Source organism: Ranitomeya variabilis, chromosome 2, assembly GCF_051348905.1.
Source record: "Ranitomeya variabilis isolate aRanVar5 chromosome 2, aRanVar5.hap1, whole genome shotgun sequence".
Classification (NCBI taxonomy): Eukaryota; Metazoa; Chordata; class Amphibia; order Anura; family Dendrobatidae; genus Ranitomeya; species Ranitomeya variabilis.
Window position 1 is genome coordinate 693112434 of NC_135233.1, and position 24189 is coordinate 693136622.

The 24189-nt window shown below is 41.4% G+C and overlaps 1 protein-coding gene across 19 annotated transcripts in view; it reads left to right on the forward strand.

Moving 5' to 3' along the window:
* PTPRK (protein tyrosine phosphatase receptor type K) overlaps positions 1-24189 on the forward strand; it is a 402371-nt gene that overhangs the window by 197181 nt on the left and 181001 nt on the right. For all 19 annotated transcript variants that reach the window (XM_077289403.1, XM_077289389.1, XM_077289390.1 and 16 more), the window contains exon 7: positions 23074-23367. In XM_077289403.1, the coding sequence (XP_077145518.1) occupies positions 23074-23367 (294 nt within the window). The remainder of the gene's footprint in view (positions 1-23073; positions 23368-24189) is intronic.

Sequence of the window (24189 nt, forward strand, 5' to 3'; positions counted from 1 at the left end):
TGGGCATGCCCTTACTCAATGCAAGTGTCTTGAGCAAGGCCGGATGCAGTCTAGTCGGAATGTGACTGGAAATATGCAAGTCGCCTACTTGCGATACTATGACCCACCCTCTCCCGGTGCCCACACCAGAGTATCCTCACAGCACGTAGAGTGACTGTTGACTTGTAGTCGTAGGTCTGACAGCACCTTTAAGTAAAAAAAAAAAAAAAAAAAAAAGAAGAAATCTATGCAAGTTTGATATTGAAATAATTGTATTGATCTGAGGAATCACGTTGATAGTTCATTTTTGCCATACAATAAACACCGTGTGGGGAAAAATGGCGGAATTGCCTTTTTTTTTCACACCACCCTTTCATTGTACTTAAAAATGTGTTTTGTTTTTTTTTTGTTTTGTTTAACAAATTTTACCCCTTTCTACAGGGTAATTTACTCGCTACTTTACCCAGAAAAATTACTGTAACTTCTAAAAGAGACTATTGTACTAAAATTTCGACTCTATATATCTTGGTTCTTAAGAAACTGATATTTTTAAAGCAGGTGTTGGAAATGTCCACCCTTTGCATCCAAGCATTCCTTCACGTTCCCTTCCATGTTTTCCAAAGGAAAAAATCTGGCATTAACAAATTCTTTTCTCTTGATCGGGCCCTTTCAATTTCTGAACAACAGTGACTGTGTACGGGTGAACATAAACTTTCTTGGCTGTCTGTTGACATATGCCTGTCTCCTGGAAAAGCCGGTGCAACGATTTACATGGAGATACCTGAAGTCGTGGTTTCACATCTTGGAATTGTTTCCTCAGACATTTTTAGACTTCTCCATCGTGCCTATTCAGTAATGGACAACTTATTTTGACCCCAAAACTTCTTAAGAAACTCACTTTGGCACCTCTTTAAGGGCTCAGTTTACCAATAAATTTTCACAGTGATAATATACTCCTCCAAACTGTATCTGTACATTAACAAATGGGAGTAGGAATTTGGCACAAGTGAAACGCAAGCTTCTCATAAACTACCAACGCCACAGAAAGTCTGTCGAGACCACTCGGTGCGAAAAGGTTTCTCATCGCTGTTGCTGAGGTTCATTATCCTCTCACTTCTCATGAACCAATGTATGTAAGGTCCAAATATCAGTACTGTCTCTTTTAGGCTATGTGCACACGTTCAGGATTTTTAGTATTTTTTATTTTAGCTTTTTTTTTTGGCCGTTTTCCACAAAAAAAACCACTTACATAAGCATCCCATCATTTTGAATGCATTCCGCATTTTTTGTGCACATGCTGCGTTTTTTTCCTGCGGCGGAATCGCATTCCGGAAATAAACGCAGCATGTTCATTCTTTGTGCAGAATCGCGGGGATTCCCCACACATAGGAATGCATTGATCCGCTTACTTCCCACATGGGGCTATGCCCACAATGCGGGAAGTAAGCGGGTCATGTGCGGTTTGTACCCAGGGTGGAGGAGAGGAGACTCTCCTCCAGGCCCTGGGAACCATATATCTGTAAAAAAAAATAAAATAAAATAAAAAATTGTGATATTCTCACCTTTCGGCGTCTCCCGCAGCCTTCCCGCTCCTCACGATGCTCCTGTTCCCAGTAACGCCTTGCGACAATGACCTGTGATGACGTAGTGGTCTCGCGTGATGCTATGTCATCTGGGGTCATTGTTGCGAGGCATTACTGTGAACAGGAGCATCGCGAGGAGCGGGAAGGCTGTGGGGGACGCCGGAAGGTAAGAATATCACGATTTTTTTTTTTTTTTTTATTATTTTTAACATACCTTTTTACTATTGATGGGCAGCATCAATAGTAAAAAGTTGGTCACACTTGTCAAACACTGTTTGATAAGTGTGACCAACCTGACAATCAGTTTTCCAAGTGATGCTACAGATCACTTGGAAAACGCTAGCATTCTGCAAGTTAATTACGTTTGTAAACCGCTAGTGTTTTAGCGGGGATACGCATGCCAATTCTGCATGCGTTTTTCCTGTGGCAGGAGTTGCAGAATTGCCACGGAAATTTCCACGGCAATTCTGCAACGTGTGCACATAGCCTTAGAAGTTACAACAATTTTTCTGGGTAAAGTATGGAGTGAATGCCTGTAGTGCATTGTATGGTAAAACGAATGGTGCCATTTAAAATTTCATCTTGTCCTGCAAAAAAAACAAACAAGCTTTGATATGGGTATGTCAACAAAAAAATTGGTAATGGCTTTTAGATAGAAAGGAGGAAAAACAATAGCTACAAACAAAAAAATTAAGGCGGCAAGGAATCTCCAGCTTTGATGATAAAGATAAGAACTTGAAGAAAAGATTTCTAGAGCTCGTCGTGAAGGCCTCCAAAGGGTTTTCCACATACTGTTCACGTCAAGTTGGCATATCATAAGAACTGCTGCATTCAATTACTGTGATAATTAGAAATGCCCTAGTTAGTAGTTTCGGTTTGTCTGCACTATGAATACAATTTGACATGACTTAAGCAAACAACAATTCCCACATCTCCCATGTTTGTTTTATACAAGTAAAGCAATGTCTTGATTTATTAGTACCGCGTTGTTAGGATGTTATGGGAATGCAGTGCTGATTATTTGTCAAGGAATTTTCAGATAAAGGAACATTTTGTTTAATTTTTAAGCAGTTTTACTGTTTGATTTCATCCCTTAAAAAAAAAAAGTACCAATCATCGGTCTGGGACTGCCTTTTTTATTTTTTATTCATGAGATTCTGACATACAGAGCTGGGACCCCCAACCTGCTGCAGCCCCCTTCTCAGTGAAAGGGCAAAATCTCTGTTTTCATCATACTAGAACTGAAGTTCGATACTGACTTTTTCTAGAAACTGAAGTGGTTTCGGTAGGGCCTCTGTGTAGGTGGGTTTGGGTTTATATATGAGCACTTTTGACAATAAGTTATATTCGGAAAATTATCAGCCTGGGGCTGCACACTCTTTTAGTTACTAACCCCCCCTGCATCCAGTGCTACCTATGTGCTACTGCTCTAATCTATGTTAGGCTGCAGCGGTAAAATCTCATCAATATTAATGGTAACCATCGCAGCCAATCACTATACTGGATGTGAACTGTGTGAGCCTCTGCTACTCTATGGTAAAGTTAAATTGTAAAAGGAGAAACCTCTTTAAAGGGAACCTGTCACCAGTTTTGTCATGTAGCAACTAAATCAATGACCTTATTCAGTGCCTTGTGCTGCGTTCCATAAATGCGTATATAATCTTTTTATGCACCATGTATACCCCAAAAAAACCTTTTTAAGTTCTCCCTCGCTTTATGGAAATTAGGTTGGTCTGGTCCAATGGGCATGGTTTTGGGCCACTGTATCCCTCCCCCCGGCTGCTGATCTCCGTCTTCCTTCTGTAATTGACATAGGTGACCCCTCGAGTCATCCACATTGCTGGGCAAAATCTTGTGCCTGCGCACAAAAATCACGACTTTGCTTGCGCACTATGCTTTTCTCTACTGCGGGCGCACGCACACTTAAAGTGAACCTGTCATCAGGTTTGGCCGATACGAGTTATGGCCACCGCTTTTCAGGGCTTATCTACAGCATTCTAGAATGCTGTAGATAAGCCCCCAATCCGACCTGCAAGAGAAGACAAATAACTTTTATTAGACTTGCCTGCGGGGCGGTCCAGTCCGATGGGTGCCTCAGGTCTTGGCCAGGCGACTCCCATCTTCTAGCATTGCCGCCCTCCTGCTTGCTTCATGGCTCCCCGGCATCGCACTCATGTGCAGGTGTACTTATCTGCCCTGTTGAGGGCAGAGCAAAGTACTGCAGTGCGCAGGCGCTGGGCCTCTGACCTTTCCCGCCGCCTGCGCACTGCAGTACTTTGCTCTTCCCTCAACAGGGATGATAAGTACACTTGAGCAGGAGCGTGATGCCTGGTAGCCATGAAGCAAGCAGGAGGGCGGCATTGCAAGAAGATGGGAGGCGCCGGACCAGGACCTGCGACACCCATTGGACTGGACCGCCCCGCAGGTGAGTATAATAAAAGTTTTGTCTTGCAGGTCGGATAGGGGGCAGATATACAGCATTATAGAATGCTGTAGATACGCCCTGAATGGCGGTGGCCGTAACTCGTGTCAGCCAAACCTGGTGAAAGGTTTGCTATAAGTATTCGGCTCTGCTCACAGAAGGGAAAAAATACTGCATAGGAAACCTTTCCATTGCTCTTTCCTATAAAGTAAAAAAAAGTATGCAAGTGTGTACCAATCTGACTGAGGTCAAAATTGACACTTGCAGCCTTATGTCTGGTGAATGTGGGTCAATAGGTATATTTTACACATGTACCACCACAAACATTTTGCATAAGTAGGGTAGCTAATGTAGGTAAACATAGTTTACAAAATCCCATAAAACCCTATCTGACCAATATAACGGTTAGTTTTTACAGATTTATTCAGACAAAACATTTTTTGTTATAAATGTAAGGAGTCAGTAGTGAAAGATAATGTTGTAGCTCAAAGATTTAGGCAGTTTAATTTATTATGCTCATAGTATAATGGTTTTGGCTAATAAGATGCAGAATCTGATGGAGGACTAGGAGAACTTTTCCTGCCGAGAACAAATGCAGCCTGTGCACACTAAATGATCTATTGCAGAGCCTTCTGTGCGTATCTGAAGCTGTCTGACTGTGTAAACCGGCTATTAACCGCCGTTCAACAAATAAGTAGCTGATTGGAAGTTGTTTAGTGTTGCTGGTTTACTAGTCTAAACAGACCCTTATGGCTCCCATATAGTTAGCTGAAAGCGCCAATATCGACCACCTGATGTGTAAGGGGCACAGGCCGACTGATCGTCAGTTGAGATGTCAATCAGGCATGTCTGATTTTGGAATGACGATCGCATTGTTTTCCAGAGATAAGCCGCTGGCCGACATGTCAGTTGACCTTTTTTTTTCAAAGCTAATATAGAGCGCTTGGCCAAAGCATCGTTCTACCAACATGGGTCTACCGTGTATGACCAGCTTTAGTTTGAGATTGATAACTGGTGAAATGTACTCCTCGTTCAGTATTTGGTCAATATTTTACCTCAGCATTTGTAAGCCAAAATCAGGAGATGAAAAGTATAATAGAAACACGTCACCACTTCTGTATTTATCACCCACTCCTAATTTTGGCTTACACATACTGATATAAAACACTGAACATGTGAACGTGGCATTATGCAGAGACTGAGGGTTCTGTGAGGTATTGGCGTGGACTGTAAAGTTTGTACAGTTTTGTCCCTGTAAAATGAACGTAGACCTGAGGAAATATCTCTTAACCGGACATTAGCCAAGAGTCTGTGGGAACCATTTGTGTAAGCAGTTTTGTACAGTAGAGTAGAATTATATTGATCTGCAACTCTGTACTTTTTAAAGAATCCCAAGTTACGAGCGGAGCAAGTTGAGATTTTGCTCAGCATCCTTGGACAGTTTCAAATTTAGTTAGTTTCTACCTTGGATGTCGCATAATAATGATGGAGAGGAAAGCATTCTGAATTCCTCACCACAGCAAAGATATAGGATGTCACTGCTGCCGTATATCACAAGGACTTTGAATTGGAAAGCTGATTCTTAGTCTGTCACTAGGGCAATTTGATTTATTGAACTTTTTAGAACTGTATCCAGGTGAATCTGAATTACCGTAATACTTTTAGGCTTGGATGTTTTAGGAGACACAAACTATTTGTCCGAAAACCTATGATATATAAATTTTCCTAAATCTAAGGCACAGATTGTTTGACCTCGGTGTTCGGTGTTTGCATATATTTGCTCGCTATATGGCAAGAGCTTGGCATGCATCATGGACGTACGTGAGCCAGGTGATAACTTGCTGATCGATGGGAGGACCGCCACTGATTGGAAGATCGGAGAACTTTTATCCCAAATGGAGGACTTTTATTCCAGTTACTAGATGGCAAAGCATATAGGAATCACGACTGTCTCTCCATTCACTCCCTATGGGAAGGTCAGAAAAGCCAAGCACGGTGCATAGGGAATTAATGGCGCGTATGTTGCACATGCACAATGCTGCTTCATTCTTACGGGGATAAATATTCCCCTTCTAACAATTGGTTCTAGTCCCAGCGGTTGTGCACCCACTGTGGATAGTTGATGATTTGTTTTAACCAGACTACCTCTATAAGCAGGGTGGATTGATTTAAATCACGCCGATTTAAATCATGATTTAAATCACGATTTAAATCAAAAGATTTTTTTCTATTTAAATCGGATCGATTTAAATCATGATTTTAATCATGATTTAAATCACTGATTTAAATCAAAAGGTTTTTTTTAATATAAATCACGATTAAAATGAGAAGTGAGAGCAGTGCGCATGTGCGACCATAGTTACACGGACGAAACTAGGGGCAACGATCTAACGCCAGGGTGAGGGGGGGACCCCAAAGTACCGTAAGTAAAAATCTTTTTTGTTTTACTATATGGCAATAGGTAGGTGTTTAAAAGCAGCATGTCTTAATTGTATAAACTATTAATAGCCTCCACATTTTGTTCATACTGCCCCTTTAATTCCACACTTCTAGCTTGGTTTCACTTTTGGTTTAGTTTCTTTTTCCATTCAGTTGACATGCCCAAACTTGTTGGATAGTCAGCATCCTACAGAAACCTCTGGAAGAGCATGGCATTGTGAATGTTACACATATACAGCCTTTATTCTACTGAGTTAAACAACTCCGCTTTATCTCATGATGGAAGAACCTTTGGATGGTAAAATATTTTCCTCAAAAAGCAGTTTATTGAAAAAAATCCGATTTAAATCAAAAAAATCCGATTTAAATCAAAAAAATCCGATTTTTTTGATTTTTTTTAAAAAAACATTGATTTTTATCCACCCTGTCTATAAGTAAGGTTAAAAGACCTTGTTCTCTTCAGCACATTGTCCCATGTAGACAGCAGTACATGCTGCTGAGAACATGATCTTATACCTCCAACTTATTGATGTGAAATGGTTGTTGTATTTACATTGTTTCCTACATTTCATTATTAATTGTAAAAGGTCTTAAGACACCCATTCGCACTAGACTACCCGATTTGGCTGACAGTGTGGGTGCATATATCTGGCATGTCCGATCTCCAACTGCTGCTGTAATGGATATCTGGCAGCTGTTCTCCCATATTGCTCCTGTGTATCTGGGGTTTCGAGTGTGAGAGCTCTGCCGGCTGACCTCCATCTAAATTTTAAAGGGAGGCTTTAGTCTGCAGCAGTAAGGCTAAAGGCCCCGTCTCACATAGCGAGATCGCTAGCGAGATCGCTGCTGAGTCACAAGTTTTGTGACGCAACAGCGACCTCCATAGCGATCTCGCTATGTGTGACACGTACCAGCGATCAGGCCCCTGCTGCGAGATCGCTGGTCGTGTCGGAATGGCCTGGACCTTTTTTTGGTCGTTGAGGCCCCGCTGACATTGCTGAATCGGTGTGTGTGACACCGATCCAGCGATGTCTTCACTGGTAACCAGGATAAACATCGGGTTACTAAGCGCAGGGCCGCGCTTAGTAACCCGATGTTTACCCTGGTTACCAGCGTAAATGTAAAAAAAAACAAACAGTACATACTCGCCTTCTGATGTCCGTCAGGTCCCTTGGCGTCTGCTTCCTGCTCTCACTGACTCCCGGCCGTACAGTGAGAAGTGAGAGCGCAGCAGTGACGTCACCGCTGCGCTCTGCTCTCAGTGTACGGCGGCTCAGTCAGAGAGCAGGAAGCAGACGGCAAGGGACCTGGACACCGAAAGGCGAGTATGTAGTGTTTGTTTTTTTTGGTAACCAGGGTAAACATCGGGTTACTAAGCGCGGCCCTGCGCTTAGTAACCCGATGTTTACCCTGGTTACCCGGGTGCTGCAGGGGGACTTCGGCATCGTTGAAGACAGTTTCAACGATGCCGAAGTCGTTCCCCTGATCGTTGGTCGCTGGGGAGAGCGGTCTGTGTGACAGCTCCCCAGCGACCACACAGCGACTTACCAACGATCACGGCCAGGTCATATCGCTGGTCGTGATCGTTGGTAAATCGCTTAGTGAGACGGGGCCTTTAGTGCAGATTGCATTTGCATTTTTTTTTGTGATGGCCCACTCTACAGGATCAAGAAGTCTGTATGCAGTCGTAGATTGTAAGCTTGTGAGCATCTCCCCTTAGTATGTGTTTGAATTAGTATGACATTCTGTTTGTCTCCTCTGAATTATAAAGCGCTATGAAATATATTGGCTCTGTATATATTAAGTTTAATACATAGTATTTGTTAATAATTTTTTTTAAAACACACCCCTGTGCCTCCTTGCCTCTGTTGGTCTCCGCAGCCAGTCAGTGCTCATAGTGGGAATCAATGTGTCATTGACCAGTGAGTGTCTGCAGCAGTTGAGTATTCGCCAGGAGAGGAAGCAAGGAGATTGACAGAGGTTCCAGGGAGAAGAACAGAGGAGTATTCTGGATTATTAGATTACGCCTGGTCCTTTTACTGTATAATTTGGAAAAAAGATCATAGTCTTTAAAAATGGGTGGCAGTTTGGGCATCTTTGGGTCTCTGGCGCTCAGTCAGTCCCCAAAGTGGCCATCTTTCAAAGGGGTTCACCGGTCCATGTCGATAAGTCTGCAGTCACTCTGTGTGACTGCAGACTTATGAATTATCCCCCCCAGCACATTCACTGTACACTGCTGTGATTCGCCACTTACTTGGCCTAGAGAAATGCAAACGATGGATGTGACCGAGCTCAGGGATCTGCTCAGTAAGGGTCTGGCATTATCTCTGGTGTGTGACTCTCATTGAGGACATGAAGCATACCTGGGGAAAGATGATGAATTTCTGTTTACATGACCCGTTTTTTGTACAGTCTATAGCTGTGTCTCATTGGTTGTGAAGAGCATTATAACACAGTTTTGATATATCAAAATCTGCCAGAATAATTCCGTAATCCATTTCTGGCATCTACTAAAGGAAAGCAAGTACCGTGTCAAGTCCTTCTGCAGATTGTGAATTGAATTACCTGATATTTATGCATAGTGGTTGTTGACAGGACCCTGTAAGCTATGCTAATATAGTAGGTAATGTGTTACTTCCAGAAATCCCTTTCCTTGTGCTTTCTGATCATTATTGTGAAACATGATAAATGATCTAACCCACAAGGTAGAAATGAAAATGAAATGGATAATTGGATTATAGGTCTAAATTCTGGCTGAAAGAGTTGTTTGTGCTGCAGCTGGGAATGTAAAGACGTTGCTGGCTCTCAGGTATAGAGACACTACATGAATTCCCTGGAACTGGTTTGTGCCATGCCGCTGACGTAAATTAAGCTTCAGGTATGTCATGTCCAAAATTCTGTATAAACTCGGTAATTATGTTCCTGCACTAAATAGAGTTCTGAAAGTTTAATCTGACTCTGACCAACTGCTCCGATAGGGATTTTGGTAGAGTTGGCTGTTTGAAACACCAAAATATTGTTTAGAACTATATCTTATATTTTATCTAAGCAGAATGAAAACTTTTCCATTGAAAATAGTTGTCAGTATCTAGTCATTTTTTTTCTATTATCAGATAAGAGGTTTTACAATTGTTCACCATGTTTTTATTTGAAATATAAGCCTAAGTGTACTCTACAAATTGAAAAACACATGCTCTCCTACTGTCGATCAATCATCACTTCTTCATACATCTGGCCTGGTCCACCACTGGTCTCCTATATGTAGGACTTACCATGAGTCTCCCGACCCCTAGTTACAGCCTCACGCATGTCTATAAGTTTAGGTCAGGACTCCAAGATCTGCTGTCAATGTTATCATTTTGAACTGAATAAAGACTGTGAAATATGCTCGAGTGTAAATTGTCTCTTCAGAGAGGAAGAGGACTACAACTCTAGTGCCACGTATTGGAAGTAGCAATCCTAACAGTCAATGTCGACCCTTTAACGAGCCTTGTCACATGACTTAGGATAAAAGCCAAACCCGGATCCAATAGGTGGCCTTAGAGTTCTGGTCCTCTTCCTCTCTGTAGAGACAATTTGCATATTTCCCAGAGGTGCGTTGCGGCTTTAAGTCTCCTCACCTCGACATGCTTTTCATGTCACTCTCCGCAAGGAGAAACAATACGCTTGAGTGAAACCCCTAATGGAAGGTCCTCTCTTGGTTTACTTGCAGCCAAACACTATTCCAGCTGTAATTCTGTCAGCTGAATGGTCTGCTTAGATGCCCTTAAAGGGATTGCCCATATCACACATGATGAATTATTCAATAGTGGAGGCCCATACCATTTGGCAGAACTGAGAATGTCTATCCCCAATGGGAAACTTTTATCCCACCTACAAGATTGCACAGCAGGTAAGACACCCGATCACTTCTCCATTCATTTTATATGGGACTGCCGTAAAAAGCCGAGCACTAGAGTGGCCCTGCCGTCAATTCTAACAGGGATAAAAATTCCCCGTTCTAATGATCGGTGCTGGTACAAGTGGTCAACACCCAGCAGGCAACAAGTTATCACCCATCCTTCTTCTTCTTTTTTTTTTTTTTTTTTTTTTTTTTTTGTGATGACTTTTTTTCACAGGCCAACCCATTTAAGTTCTACTCTCAAAGCTGAATATGGGCTTAAACCTTATTTCTAGGTTAACTATTGAGTAAGAGTTTATCATTAGTGTTGGCACACATTTTAGTATTTTGCTTGTATAAACTGACACACACACACACACACACACACACACACACACACACACACACACACACACACACACACACACACACACACACACACACACACACACACACACATGTATATATATATATATATATATATATATATATATATATATACTGTATATGTATGTTTGCTTGTTGGGAGAGTATAACATGTATTTTATAATTTGAAATCTCTGGTATTTACATACATAAGAACCCAGTGGGTGGTCCTAATTGGTGATCCACAGCTATCATTGCATAAACAGTCACTGAATGGGACCACCCATTGGACTTTTACTCTTTGAAACTTATGGCGATTGTCTGCATGTAAGACAAGTTTTACTGAAACTTTTGCCACAAAAATGTATATCAGCCTGACCTGCTTTAGACAAAAATAAAGAGCATTATTTATTTTATTCCAAGCTCTTAATCAGCTTCTGCCATTTTGAAGAATTTGATGTAAAAAAAAAAAAAAACCCTCAGGGAATGTCACGAGAGAAAAAAAAGTAACTTCAATAAATAATGAATTGAGCCATTGAAGTGTATTTTTTTCCTTTTGTATTTACCCCAGCCTGATTTCATTGTTGGGGTAAAAAAAACCAGGAGACTTTCTAGTGTTGGCCTTCATAATGGACCTTTGAATGTGTGATTGGATAGCGCTATATGTGCGAATACTTTGTTTTAAATTTAGATTTTTCCAAATATAATTAATAAAAAGAGTGAATTGATTAATCCACAGTTTTTCTGTACAATTTTTGCACTTCTTCTACAATACAGGACATTGCTGCTGGGGATTCCCATTAATGCTCTCACTATGTTGTGCCTAGTTAGCGGCTGAGTGGGGCTGTTGGTCCCTTGCCCAGATGGAAGCTAAGACAAGTAACTATTAATTTGTATTGTATCTGTCTGCAAGAAAGACTGACATGTTCGCATCCTCTTTCTTTTGTATTTTCTTTTTCCTCTGAATCCTAAAAGGACCAGAGAAGTTTAGCTATGCCTAAACCTGGCCAAAATCCGACTTTGGCCACAATATGGTAATCATGTCAGCCCAGAGTCTCCCTTGATCGCGACATCTAAGCTCAATGGCCCTTCCAATATAGACAGCATGAGCCGCTGAGGTCATCAATTGGGGGCAATGCTGTCGTGTTTAGGGCATAACTACACACAGACCTTGGAGAAGCTGTAGAGACTCCATGCTGGATCCAGGGAGGATGAATATCGCATGTTGGTTTTTTAAACTAAACTTTGAGGTTTTGTGAAAACCCCTGTAATGATAGTTGATAGCGCTGTAACCATCTTTAATGAATACTGTAATAATCAACTGAAAGAGTAGATGATAAAATGCAAGCATTTTTCTATATCATCAGCAACTGACAGAACTGGTGTAATGAAGTCAGATTTGAAGGCCTTGTGGCTCGCATACACTTTCTGTTCTGCCCTAAACTTTCAATACAATTGAAATCTTTCTGATAGCCTCCCCATTGGCTTAAATTTGTCGTCCTTATGCCATTTTTCTAGAGCTTTAATAGTATACTTGGAATCATTGTCCTTTTAAAAGACCCAAAAGCTCCCAAGCTTTAGCTTCCTGGTTGATGCCTTGAGATGTTTCTTCAACATGTCCACATACAGTGCCTTGCAAAAGTATTCGGCTCCCTGGAAACTTTTCAGTTTGGGAATTTCCACAGAAATTTAAGATAACCAATAAATTTCATTCAACTTCACAATTGTGTTCCACTTGTTGTTGATTCTTCACCAAAAATGTACATCTTTATGTTTGAAGCATGATATGTGGGAAAAGGTTGAAAAGTTCCAGGGAGCCAAATACTTTCGCAAGGCACTGTAGCTGTCCTTTCTTATACCATCTATTTGACAAAGTGCACCAATCCCTCTTGCAGCAAAGCAACCCTATGACATGATTCTGTCACTCAAGTTATTCGCCCTCTGTGCACCCCTGCTATTATCTGCAGTCTGGTGTCACATCAGGCCAGCAATGACATTCTGTGCGGGCCCCCAACCATTTGGACAGAAAAATGTTTGACAGACAAGTTAACTATATGTGGGCAGTCACACACACACATTCACAGAGAAGTAGATCCAAGCGGCTGACGAACAAGGACTCGTGAATACTATTGGTGCACTGCGTAAACTCTTTGGAATCCCTCGTGCATCAACAGAATGGGATTTCGTCATCCGTTTGGCCCTTCAGAAAGGAGCATGTGAATTAGACAGGTGGCCTTCTGTGTCTGTGCTTGATCCACTGTAGTTTTGTCTGTAGCCTGAATGATTGAGCATCAAGCAAAAATCTCAAGATCTGTTGTAGAGAGCCATGTGCATGCATGGCCTCGTCCTCTTTAGAGCTCATTCACACTGTTTTTTTTAAACAAGGATTTATAAGTTTATTTTATTGAAAATCCACATTAAAATGCTTCAAATACTCTCTGAATAGCTTTCCAATTAGTTTTATTGGCGAAATGTTCAAAATAACATGGAAAAAAAAAACTACTGTGTAAACTAAAGGAGCTTTTCCCATTTAAATCAGTTGGAAACGTATTCAGAGAGTATTTGATGCCGGTTTTTTTATGTGGATTTAGGAGCAGAATCTATTTCTAACTCCTCATGTATAGTAAGTAGCATTTGTATTTGTACCTATTGTATATATCTTCGATATTCCATAAATGTCACAGAAGGTACTGCTCCTTTTTAGTTTTTAGTGCAGACCCCAAAACGCTTCAGTATGTTAATATGGCCCTTGGACTAAAAAAAACCAAAACAAAAGATTGAGCACCCTTGCTCTATACATAACAATAGTTGATATAGCTGAACAATTTCTTTTTGTTTCATCAGACCAGGGGGCATAGTACCGTAATATATTTGTCCTTATGTGCAGTTGCTACCTGTGTCTAACTTTTTATGGTGGCTTTGGAGCAATGGCTTCTTTCATCTTAATTTAGAACACATTTTTACATTTGATATAGATTCTTTTGTAACGGTTTCCTCCAGCATCTTCACAAGTTTTTTTTTTTTTTTTTGCTGTTGGTCTAGGAGACCAAACGCACCTCCTTCTTGAACAGCATGATGGCTCTTTGATCCCAAGGTATTGAAGAAAAAAGCCTGTTACTTAAGGCTCCGTCACACACAGCGACGCTGCAGCGATACAGACAACGATGCTGATCGCTGTTTTGTCGCTGTGTGGTCGCTGGGGAGCTGTCACACAGACCGCTCTCTCCAGCGACCAACGATCAGGGGAACGACTTCGGCATCGTTGAAACTGTCTTCAACGATGCCGAAGTCCCCCTGCAGCACCCGGGTAACCAGGGTAAACATCGGGTTACTAAGCGCAGGGCCGCGCTTAGTAACCCGATGTTTACCCTGGTTACCAAAAAAAACAAACAGTACATACTCGCCATCTGATGCCCGTCAGGTCCCTTGCCGTCTGCTTCCTGCTCTGACTGAGTGCCGCCGTACAGTGAGAGCAGAGCGCAGCGGTGACGTCACTGCTGTGCTGTGCTCTCACTGTACGGCGGCACTCAGTCAGAGCAGGAAGCAGACGGCAAGGGACCTGACGGGCATCAGATGGTGAGTATGTAGTGTTTTTTTTTTTACATTTACGCTGGTAACCAGGGTAAACATCGGGTTACTAAGCGCGGCCCTGCGCTTAGTAACCCGATGTTTACCCTGGTTACCAGTGAAGACATCACTGGATCGGTGTCACACACACCGATTCAGTGGTGTCAGCGGGACCTCAACGACCAAAAAACGGCCCAGGCCATTCCGACACGACCAGTGATCTCACAGCAGGGGCCTGATCGCTACTGAAGTCACTGTTGCGTCACAAAACTTGTGACTCAGCAGCGATCTCGCTAGCGATCTCGCTATGTGTGACGGGGCCTTAACTCAAAGAATTGAGTTAAATGCCTTGTTAAAAAAAAAAATCACCAATTTCGCCTGATTCTGCCTTTTTGTGCTATGTCACTCCATTTCTGTGCTTTTGGAGCACAATATGTGAATTCTCTGCTTGCACTTCAACTGAGTCTTCGTAGTTTTTTTTTCAGGTGGTGTGTACTTTCACCTTTTCTTGCCAGACAAGGCCTATCACAGCTTGGCATCTTATCTAGCAGTCTCACTGTTGCATTATAATTGGCAGTGTCCAGGAGAGAGCAGTGAAAGCACACACTAGAGAAGACTGAAGAAACATCCTTTTGGTCTGCAAGCAGAAATTCACATATTGCGCTCCAAAAAAGCAAGAATTGTGTATTCATGTGCATTGGAGGGATGAACATCTGTCATTTGAGCAGATGAAAGTTGTACCTTCAAGTGTTTAAATGTTGCTTACAAAGATGTTCCAGATTTGTGAAAATCCACAATACTTTTTGTAAACTCATGACTGCGACTGTGTGAAAGTTAGAGAAAAGGTTAAAATTATAATCTCTTTGCACTCATAAACTGTTACTTTTTAAGGGTATATTCACCCTTTGTTTTTTTCCAGCTGTCACAAACATATGAACAGCAATTATTTTTCAATTTAAAATTAATGGGAACAGTCTTTCAAGTATTTTCTGAGCACTTTTTCATGAATGTTTTTTCGGAGTGGATCTACTCCTAAATGGCTGAAAATAATAGTGTGAACATACTCCAAGAGCGCTCCTTAATCCGGTCACTGGATTCCTGATGCCTGACCATAAGCAGCCTGGCTGAGCAATTGTAGCTAGGTATGTTTTACTCGGAGATGCTGCGGTGTTTCAGAGACCGCATAGATTGAAAAGCCCGCCTCGCTCTTGTTTTTTCACAGTTCTCGAACATGTACCACCGCCATTGCGCAGCCAGACTCTGATTCATGGTGCGCATAATTGCGACAGCATGAAACAGACAGATTTCATTTAAGATTTACCTTTTGTAAGCCATGTTTTCATCTAGTGCTGACCAGACTACACGACTGCTTATTACATAAAGGGGATAGTAAAAATGATTGCCTCGCTGTTCCAAATCAAGGTGAACAAAATGCCACAGTGATGCATAGTGTAGGAAATTCAGTATGCAGAAGTTAGCAGTTTCTAGTGTGAAATAATTCCAATTTCAGCACTTCAAGCAGCCAGTAAGTGGCATGTCACAAAGATTAAATGCTTCCAGCAGCTGTATGCATGAGAATCTGGTGAATTTGTAGTTGTAGTACTTATGCAGTTCAAAGACACATCTTTTTACTTAACCTCTGGAGTTCCAAAGGCCTCGGGGGAAGCGGCACTGATCTTCCTTTGGCCTTTTTTAAATTCATGTTGGAGTGAACTTTAATAAGCCTTATAAAGCCATCCTTTTACAGTCCTTCCGCTCTTCAGTGGTCATTCGTTGGCCATATGATACCGTGCCCAAGAATGTGGTCCTTTAGAATCTGCCCAGGGGACTGATGAAAGGTCATCGAGGGCCGTAAATGGCCCTGGGGCCTGAGGTTCCCCACCCCTGGTGTAAGGAATAGCGGGGAACTGCCAGACACATTTTATACTAGTGAAATATTGTAAAGCCCCGGTCTCTAGATCCTAAATTATTTTGCAGTAACTGTTCAGGGAATGATGTAATTTTGCATTTGTCCTTTTATCATTTTTATCTTCCTTATTAGAGCTTGCTTTTATTATTGATACTTTACTTTATAATTTGAGTATTTTGGGAAGCTTTTCAACAAATAAACAGTTTAGCCTATGCTTATACCTCCTCCATTACCTTTCATCAAAGTAAAAAAAAAACAGTTTTTACTCTTATTTTATATGCAGCCCCCCCTGAATATTCTGTTTTGTGTTTGTTTTTTTAAGTTTTCTTCCAGAGAGATCAACCTTCTCATGGTCTTTACTAAGTGGATGCAGTTCGCAGGATCCTCTGGGGCATGTCTTCAGGTTGCTCTGATTAGTTACTTCGTGAACCACACCCCCTTGTAAAGACCACGAATAATAAATGAAAAGGATCATGTCTCTGGAACTGAATAGTGGATTAAAAAGAAGAAGAAAAAAAGATTTCCTCATTATGACAAGTTATAGCGCAAATAAGAATAAACCCCAAGTGCCTAAGTTTATGTGGATGCACGCATTTTATTCTTGTTGTATTGTTGTAGTACAGCTAGTGTTGGTCATCTTTGGTGGGTGTCTAGCTATGTAGACGTATGAGCCAATGCTGAGAGTGATTTATATCCCAGTACACACAGCATAATTTGTACACAGGGAAATTACCACTCCGATTTACTCAGAGAACATAAATCATTGCTATGTGCCGACCACAACATTTCCAGCAATGTTGTTTTGCTCTCGCCTTTTCCATCATCTTAATAAAATATCATTTGACATCACTGTTTACACGTTGGCAGGGCGCAGGAGAAGTCCGGTATTTCATCTACCGTATGAGACTCTAATGCTTTAGGGATGTGTGACTTGATTGTTCAGTGAGCTCTGCCAGAAGCGTTAATTACTAAAAATTGCTTTAGGAAATATTTCTAGATTGGATTTGTTTTTCTGATATTGAAAAGCTTTACATTTGTTGAATCCATATCTTAAAAACACACTTTGTACCTTCGTTGCTTAATTATTCCAGGGAGACTTACCATTATGACGTGGTTTGGTTGCCGAGTACTGCGCTCATCCATTCTTTCGGCACTCCTACAAGAATACGTGGAGTGGAAATTTGCATTATCGCTCTCTGCTCCATTTATATAGTTCTCAGAGGGGGGTGTCCCAACAGTCAGACCACCAGTGATCGGGAAGTTTTCCCCTATCCTATAGGTAAGGGCATAATGTCAAAACTTGGTTTTATCATGGAATTATTTTCAGTCTCGAACACCTAGGGCTAATTCACACACTCATCTTAAATGTCTGTGTAGTATCCTAATCTAAAGTGAGCACACTGTTTGTACATGGATCCAACAAATGGTTCAATTCACATGAAGGTTTTTCTGTATGGTCCCTTGCAGAGGCTATGCAGTGATAACAAAAATGCAATATGACCATGGACTATTTGTTACCATGTAGTCTTTATAGAAGTCAATAATGATGCCAAATTATAACGTCCGTAATACATCTATATTCAGTGGGTCAGGACCATGCTGTTTTCGGTCACATATAAGTATACTTGCAACAGGGCTGTGGAGTCGGTGTCATGGAAATTGAGGAGTCCGAGGTTTGACTTAAAGACTCGACAACCCTGATCAGGGCTGTGGAGTCGGAGCCCATTTTGGTGGAGTCGGTGTCATGGAAATTGAGAAGTCAGAGGTTTGGCTTACCGACTCCACAACCCTGATTTGCAAGCATAAAAATGTCCAATATGGTGCCAATATAGACAATGGTCATAAAAAAAAATTCTAAATCTGGCACCAACTTATTCTGCAGCACGTTACATTCAGAGTGGGCATGTACAAACAAAATGGCATTACAGAGTGACACATGGTTCCACAAATCAAACAAGAGGAGAGGGGCCCTGCTCAGAAGAGCTTCCAATCTATGAGACACAGGAGCCAACATACCATTGGTGCAACCTGTGCAGCGATACAGGGGCCCAAGAGCTAAAGGGGCCACTTTCACCTTCAAACTAGGGAATTGTGCATTCTGATGAGCTACTGGATTTCAGGGGGCCCATATATAGTTCTTACTTAGATGCCTTCTTCTGTGTCCGCTCCTGATGATATATAATCTAGACGTGCTTATAGAGCCTCATACAGATGGAAATGGTATAACATCGGGGTAAGTTAATCCATAATGATAGTGTGAAGTCCCCAGCCCTGTCACATTTAGCCAAGATACATTGGGTCCCTGTTATTATATCCAATAGCAGGACCTAAAGAAGTGCCGTAGAAAGAATGGCGAAGAAATGAAATGTTTCCACAACAGATTGTGTGAATTCCTAACTGGATATTATTAGGACTGCTGTGATTTGTTTTGTATTCGAGTCGACTTCAAGCAGACCTTCGGGAGTTTTCAGCACTCGGGCCTTTCAGGGCTGGCATTCATTTTTGTGCAAGTAATAAGGAATATTAAGAATCCTGCTGAACAACTTCTTGTTATATTACCAACTGATTAAAATGGATGCATAATTTATAAGATCACAGAAAAATATAAATAATCACTAGCCTTTTCTCTGGGGCTTCTCACCCTAACGTGTATGGAGATATTCTCTCCCCTCCCAAGCAGTATGTAGTAAATGTATGAATATTGTATATGCGAGAGACTGATTGTTGGTATAATATGAATGAGCCGACTCTTCATCTCATCATCAATATTCAAGAAGATTGTTTTCTGCAAGAGCTAAGTGGCTAAATGACATAATAGCTTGCTATACTGCCACTAGCAGGGTTTTTAGATATTAGGAGGCAACAGTTGAGAATTAATGTTGCATTTTTAATTAATGATGAGCGAACGTGCTCAGATAAGGTGTTATTTGAGCATGCTCCTGTGCTAATCGAGTGACTTCGGCGTGATTGATTAATACGTTAGAGTCCCCTGCCGCTGTTAGTCAGCCGCAACACATGCAGGGATTGTCTATCAAACCGGGAATCCATGCATCTGTACTGGCTGTCGAACAGCCATGGGGACTCGAACATAGTATTCGAGCACGCCGAAGTCACTTGGTAAGTACACAAGCATGCTCAGATAACACCTTATCCGAGCACGTTCGCTCATCACTAGCTATAATCTATGCCCTTTAATGATATATGCTATAGTTCTAATATTGCTGCTTGATTGTTTGTGGACATTTTTTAGCATCAGGTCGTTGACTAAAAATGGCACATCTGCTTTCTGGTTTCCCGCCAGGTCTTGTTAAGCCTATCGCGTGGCACAAATAGTTGGGATCGGGTCTGTGTCAACGAACAAGGAATTGAAACAATCCTGTTAGCACAAACATTTCACATCATTCCCGCGCAATCACTGCAGGAAAGACTGTGCCTTGTTATGAGGACAGAAAAGCCTTGACTGTGAGCATGGGGTCAGGCGTTCTTTGATAAAACGGTTTGAAATTCATTTTCATGGTTGACAGAATCGCACACTTTAAGCTTGTTTGAAAAACTCCCAACTCCATTCCCGGCTCGAGAGATATTGTAAGGACTCTTCTGGAACAGTCAATTGCTAAAACCAGAGCTGATCAGCAATGTAAGCCCAGTTTATTAGACTTACAAAACCTACATTTATATGTAACAATTATTTTAGATTTTTTTTCCATTACGACAATTGCTTGTACAATCACTTTCCTTTCTTCTTTGTTTGAAAATGACTGATGCTTGTTTAAATGTTAAAAAAGGCTAACCTGCAAATATGCGGCTAATCTGCAGGTTAATCACGGTCTAAAGCCATGCTTAATTTCTTCCCGGTAGCCGGTTTTAACTTCATTCCTTCCAGCAGCCTTGGGCTTTCGGTCATAGAGGTGCAGCTTCAGTCAACACTTAGTACATAGTGAGCGGCGACTGTAAACTTGCCTCCGGCACTGACTGACAGCTGTCGGTGCACTGCTGAGCTGGCTGTCAGTTAGTGCCAGGGTCTTTGTTACAGCCGCTGCTCACTGGTGACTGAAGCTGCGCCTCTATGACAGAGAGGTAATTTCCTCCCGGTAGCCAAGCTTTCAGAACAGCTGCACGACTTTAGAACGCTATTAACCTGTGCATTAACCCTGTATCTGCAGGTTATTAGCGTTTTGGAATATGATGGGTTCCCTTTAAATAAGGCTGTATACTGCTGGCCAAAGAAGCATTTTCTTGTAAAATGTAAAAGATGGCATTATTGAATTAGCGTTAGTCATTTTCTTGCAGAATGCGTTTACACTTGATAATGATTAGGAATGTCTTTTTCACTTCATTATCATTTAAACAATGTTGTCTCTGTGTAAAAGGCCCATAAACCCTTTAGACTTCGCACTGGACCTGGGGAGCATGAGTAAAATCAAACTGCAGCTTGGGGTTGGATTTTCCAAAATTAAAAAAATATATATATTTTTGAAGATCTATCATTACCTAAAATAAGACAAAGTAGATGGCAACAACAAACCATTATTATTTTATCCCAACAAAGACTTTCAATCAGAGTTGGCAATCTTTTCTTTTTTTTTTTTTCAGCGATGATCCAGAAATTACCTGTTGTGTGACTATTTTAAAGAACTATTTGTGAATAGTGGCTAAAATGTTTAGCAATTGTTTAATCAACAGACTTCTATCTAAGTGGCATGGGCACCTTAAGGTATATTCCGCTGGTACGCTGTAAAGGCCCATTTAGGGCGATTGGAAACTACTAATGGGCGATAACCAATGATATAAAACAGAATTATTGTTAATATGATTACTCTGTCCCTATTCATGGTGTGATTTGCTTCCAATAACAATTTGGGTATATTTATTGTGGTGTGAACAATCCGATCACCGAACGAATGCGGTTTTGGCTTGTTCCTCGTGTGATTGCAGACTTGTTTAATTAGGCCCATAATTGGGCTCCTTTCCTTCCTTACTGATTTTATTGGTGCAGCGGAATGGGACTCTGTATCTTTGCTCTGTTAGCAAATCCTTTTTTTTTTATCTGAGAAATAGAATATGTAGCATAAGAAAAATATTTTTTGTTAGTAAAGAGAGAGAATGGCAGTGTTCAAGTTTCTGATGAGCTTCTGTTGCCTGATTAATTGAAATAAATGAATAAATGACTGAGCCATCTGGCATGCAAAAAAAGAAATCTGCCATCCTTTTGTCCTTTGATTTTTCCTTATTTAAAGGGGGTTGTCCAGTGGAAACAAGTAATTGCTTATCCTGAAGATAGGTGAACACTTGTCGATCAGTCGGGGTCTGATTGCCGAGACCCGCACTGTTTGGCAGAACGGGCAGAGAATTGAACAGCAGTGCACATGCTCGATCGTTGCTCCATTCAGTCCCTATGGGGAATGTTGAGCACTGTCCTTGGCTTTTTCTGGCAGCCCCATAGAGAATTGGTAGAGTAGCAGCTTGGCATCCAACAACCCCCTTATAATCGAATTCCCTGTGATGTGTATTGAATCGTCTTCATCTCCACTATATCCAGGCAATGTGTCTCACTGCCCATAATAAATCCCACAAAAATTGTCTTTGTGGAGATTGCTATTTGTGCTGGTAAAATGAAGTTCCCGGGAGCCTTGATCTGCTTGAGTTTGCGCAGGATGTTTATTTTGGCCGGTGAACACACCATTGTAGCTAGTGTTGGCAAGCTGCAGGATGCTGCTCTTGTCCTGTTACAGACATTCACTTGTGTACAGACCTCAATATGAAGCCTTAGTGCTCGTCTCCAGACACACAAGCCTTTCTTCCCCTGTGCCAAGCTTCTTATAGCTGCTACGGCAGAGCTTTGCATTTATTTAGGCTTGTATTGGTTTCTAATTCATTCTGATTCACAAAGACCATAATCCAGGAGCTGGTTACACTACAGGAGTATGTTGCCATGAAAACAACAACCGCTAAACTGCGTCCATAAAAAGTGTATTTAAAATGTCTAATAAATTGTATGGTTGCGGATTTATACTGGATGGGCTGAGAAAACCGTGCCACAAAGGGCTAAATAATTGGTGGAGCCTCTGTGCAACCTCAACCCAATAAGATGTTTTGTAGGCCGTGTCCTTACATTAAATTTGTCATGCTTGTTTGGGCAGTTTCCATATTTATGGAAATTAGGAATTGAAAAGAAAATTATGGCACTTGGTAAAAAAAAATGACAATTTTATTTACTTTTCACCAATGTTCAAATTTGGTGGCATGTATATTATAGCTAATGGGTTATTCCCATCCTAGCAAGTTGTCACCTACCCACCTATCCTCAGGTGTTTCTACTGTATTCATTGTCTAAGGGACTGTCAGATAGTCAAATACACAATTTTTTATTAGGCCCAGACAAAGCTTTTGAAGTCAGAATACCTCTTTAAAGGGTTGGTCCGTTTAAGAAAACCCATTTTTATGTTCACCTTTTGGAGTTCTCCGTATACACTACGGGTACTGCATGCAGGATCCTTTCACTTGTCTGTAAAACATGGACTGTGATTGGACTGGTGAGCTTGGTCTGACCACCAGGTCTACTGACCTGAGTGAACTTCATATATGAAGTAGTTAGATTAGTTTGGATAACCCGGCAGTCGAGCCAAGTCTTCCAATCTGAGCAAAGGCAACTGAAACTGGCCTTACAAAAAGGTTGAATGAACACTCTCATGATTATTTTTCTCTGTGGTGGAATTGCCATGAAATCTAACACTTCTAGGGTTCTCCACCTATTGCGTCTGGTAGCTGTGGTTCCCAGCTTGAGGAGGATCCTTGGTGAATGACGTCTCTAACAAATTGGGATTGTTTAGCAGACAGCCTCTTTTAGTGGTGTTTATTTGCCTTAAAGTTTTACATTAAGATCTCTTACCATCATATATTAAGTCTTTCATTTTTTTTGTTCCCACAGAGCCACCACGACCAATTGCTCCTCCACAGCTTCTAGGTGTTGGACCAACGTATCTTCTCATTCAGCTGAATGCGAATTCTATCATTGGTGATGGGCCTATTATCCTGAAGGAAGTGGAATATAGAATGACCACTGGGACATGGACTGAAACACATGCAGTGAATGCCCCAACCTACAAACTGTGGCATTTGGATCCAGATACAGAATATGAGATTAGAGTGTTACTCACAAGGCCAGGAGAAGGTGGCACAGGGCAGCCAGGTCCTCCACTGATTACAAGGACTAAGTGTGCAGGTAAGTCTACATGTTGAGTAATTCAGGGCAATAAATGTTGGGTTTTAGTGCACTTTCAAAGGCCATACTAGTTGACCTAAATTTTTACCTACAAAAAGCTCCTGTGGATGTTGAATACAAAACACTTAGGCCATGTTGCACGTTGATCCTGATGCAATCGTTTCTGCAGTAAGTGCGCCTTGTACTGAATTTGGCGCATGCCTCAGTTACGGTGTGGCTGTGTAAGATAACTTCTCCAGGCAGGAGAAAACACCGACCCTATTATCTGTGCTTTGCTAACAATGCTGAACATGTTTGTGAACACTATTCACAAGTATGTACTCATTAATGAAGGATTTTAGTTTCCTTTCAATTTGCATGAAGGATTATTCCTTTACAGCTGGCATCGCCAAGCACTTGGGGCACTCGCAGATGGATGTCTGGGAAAAAAAAATTACTTTAATTTTTTTTTCCCCCCAAATGGAGTCAGAGTTGGACTAATGATGATTTTCCGCCAGCTCTGACACGTTCCTGGAGCATTACTTTGTTGCTGATTTTTGAAGGGTAATTAGAATCTAAATGCTGCCCACGTTAGTACAGTTTGGGTTTTGGCGGAGATTCCATCAAGTTGTTGTTCTGCTTCCTTTTACATCTAATCATATGCAAATCTTCATCACGTTAAATGAAGGAGTTAGCATAAGACCTCTGCCTGTCCTTGAAATATCCTTTTAGTAGTATGTAATACAATATATTAATGGATAGCGAGCACTCCTGAAGAATGGCGGAAGGGTGGAGATGTTAGAATCCGGTAGGTGGTTCTTCCCTCCCGGCCGAGCAGTGGTG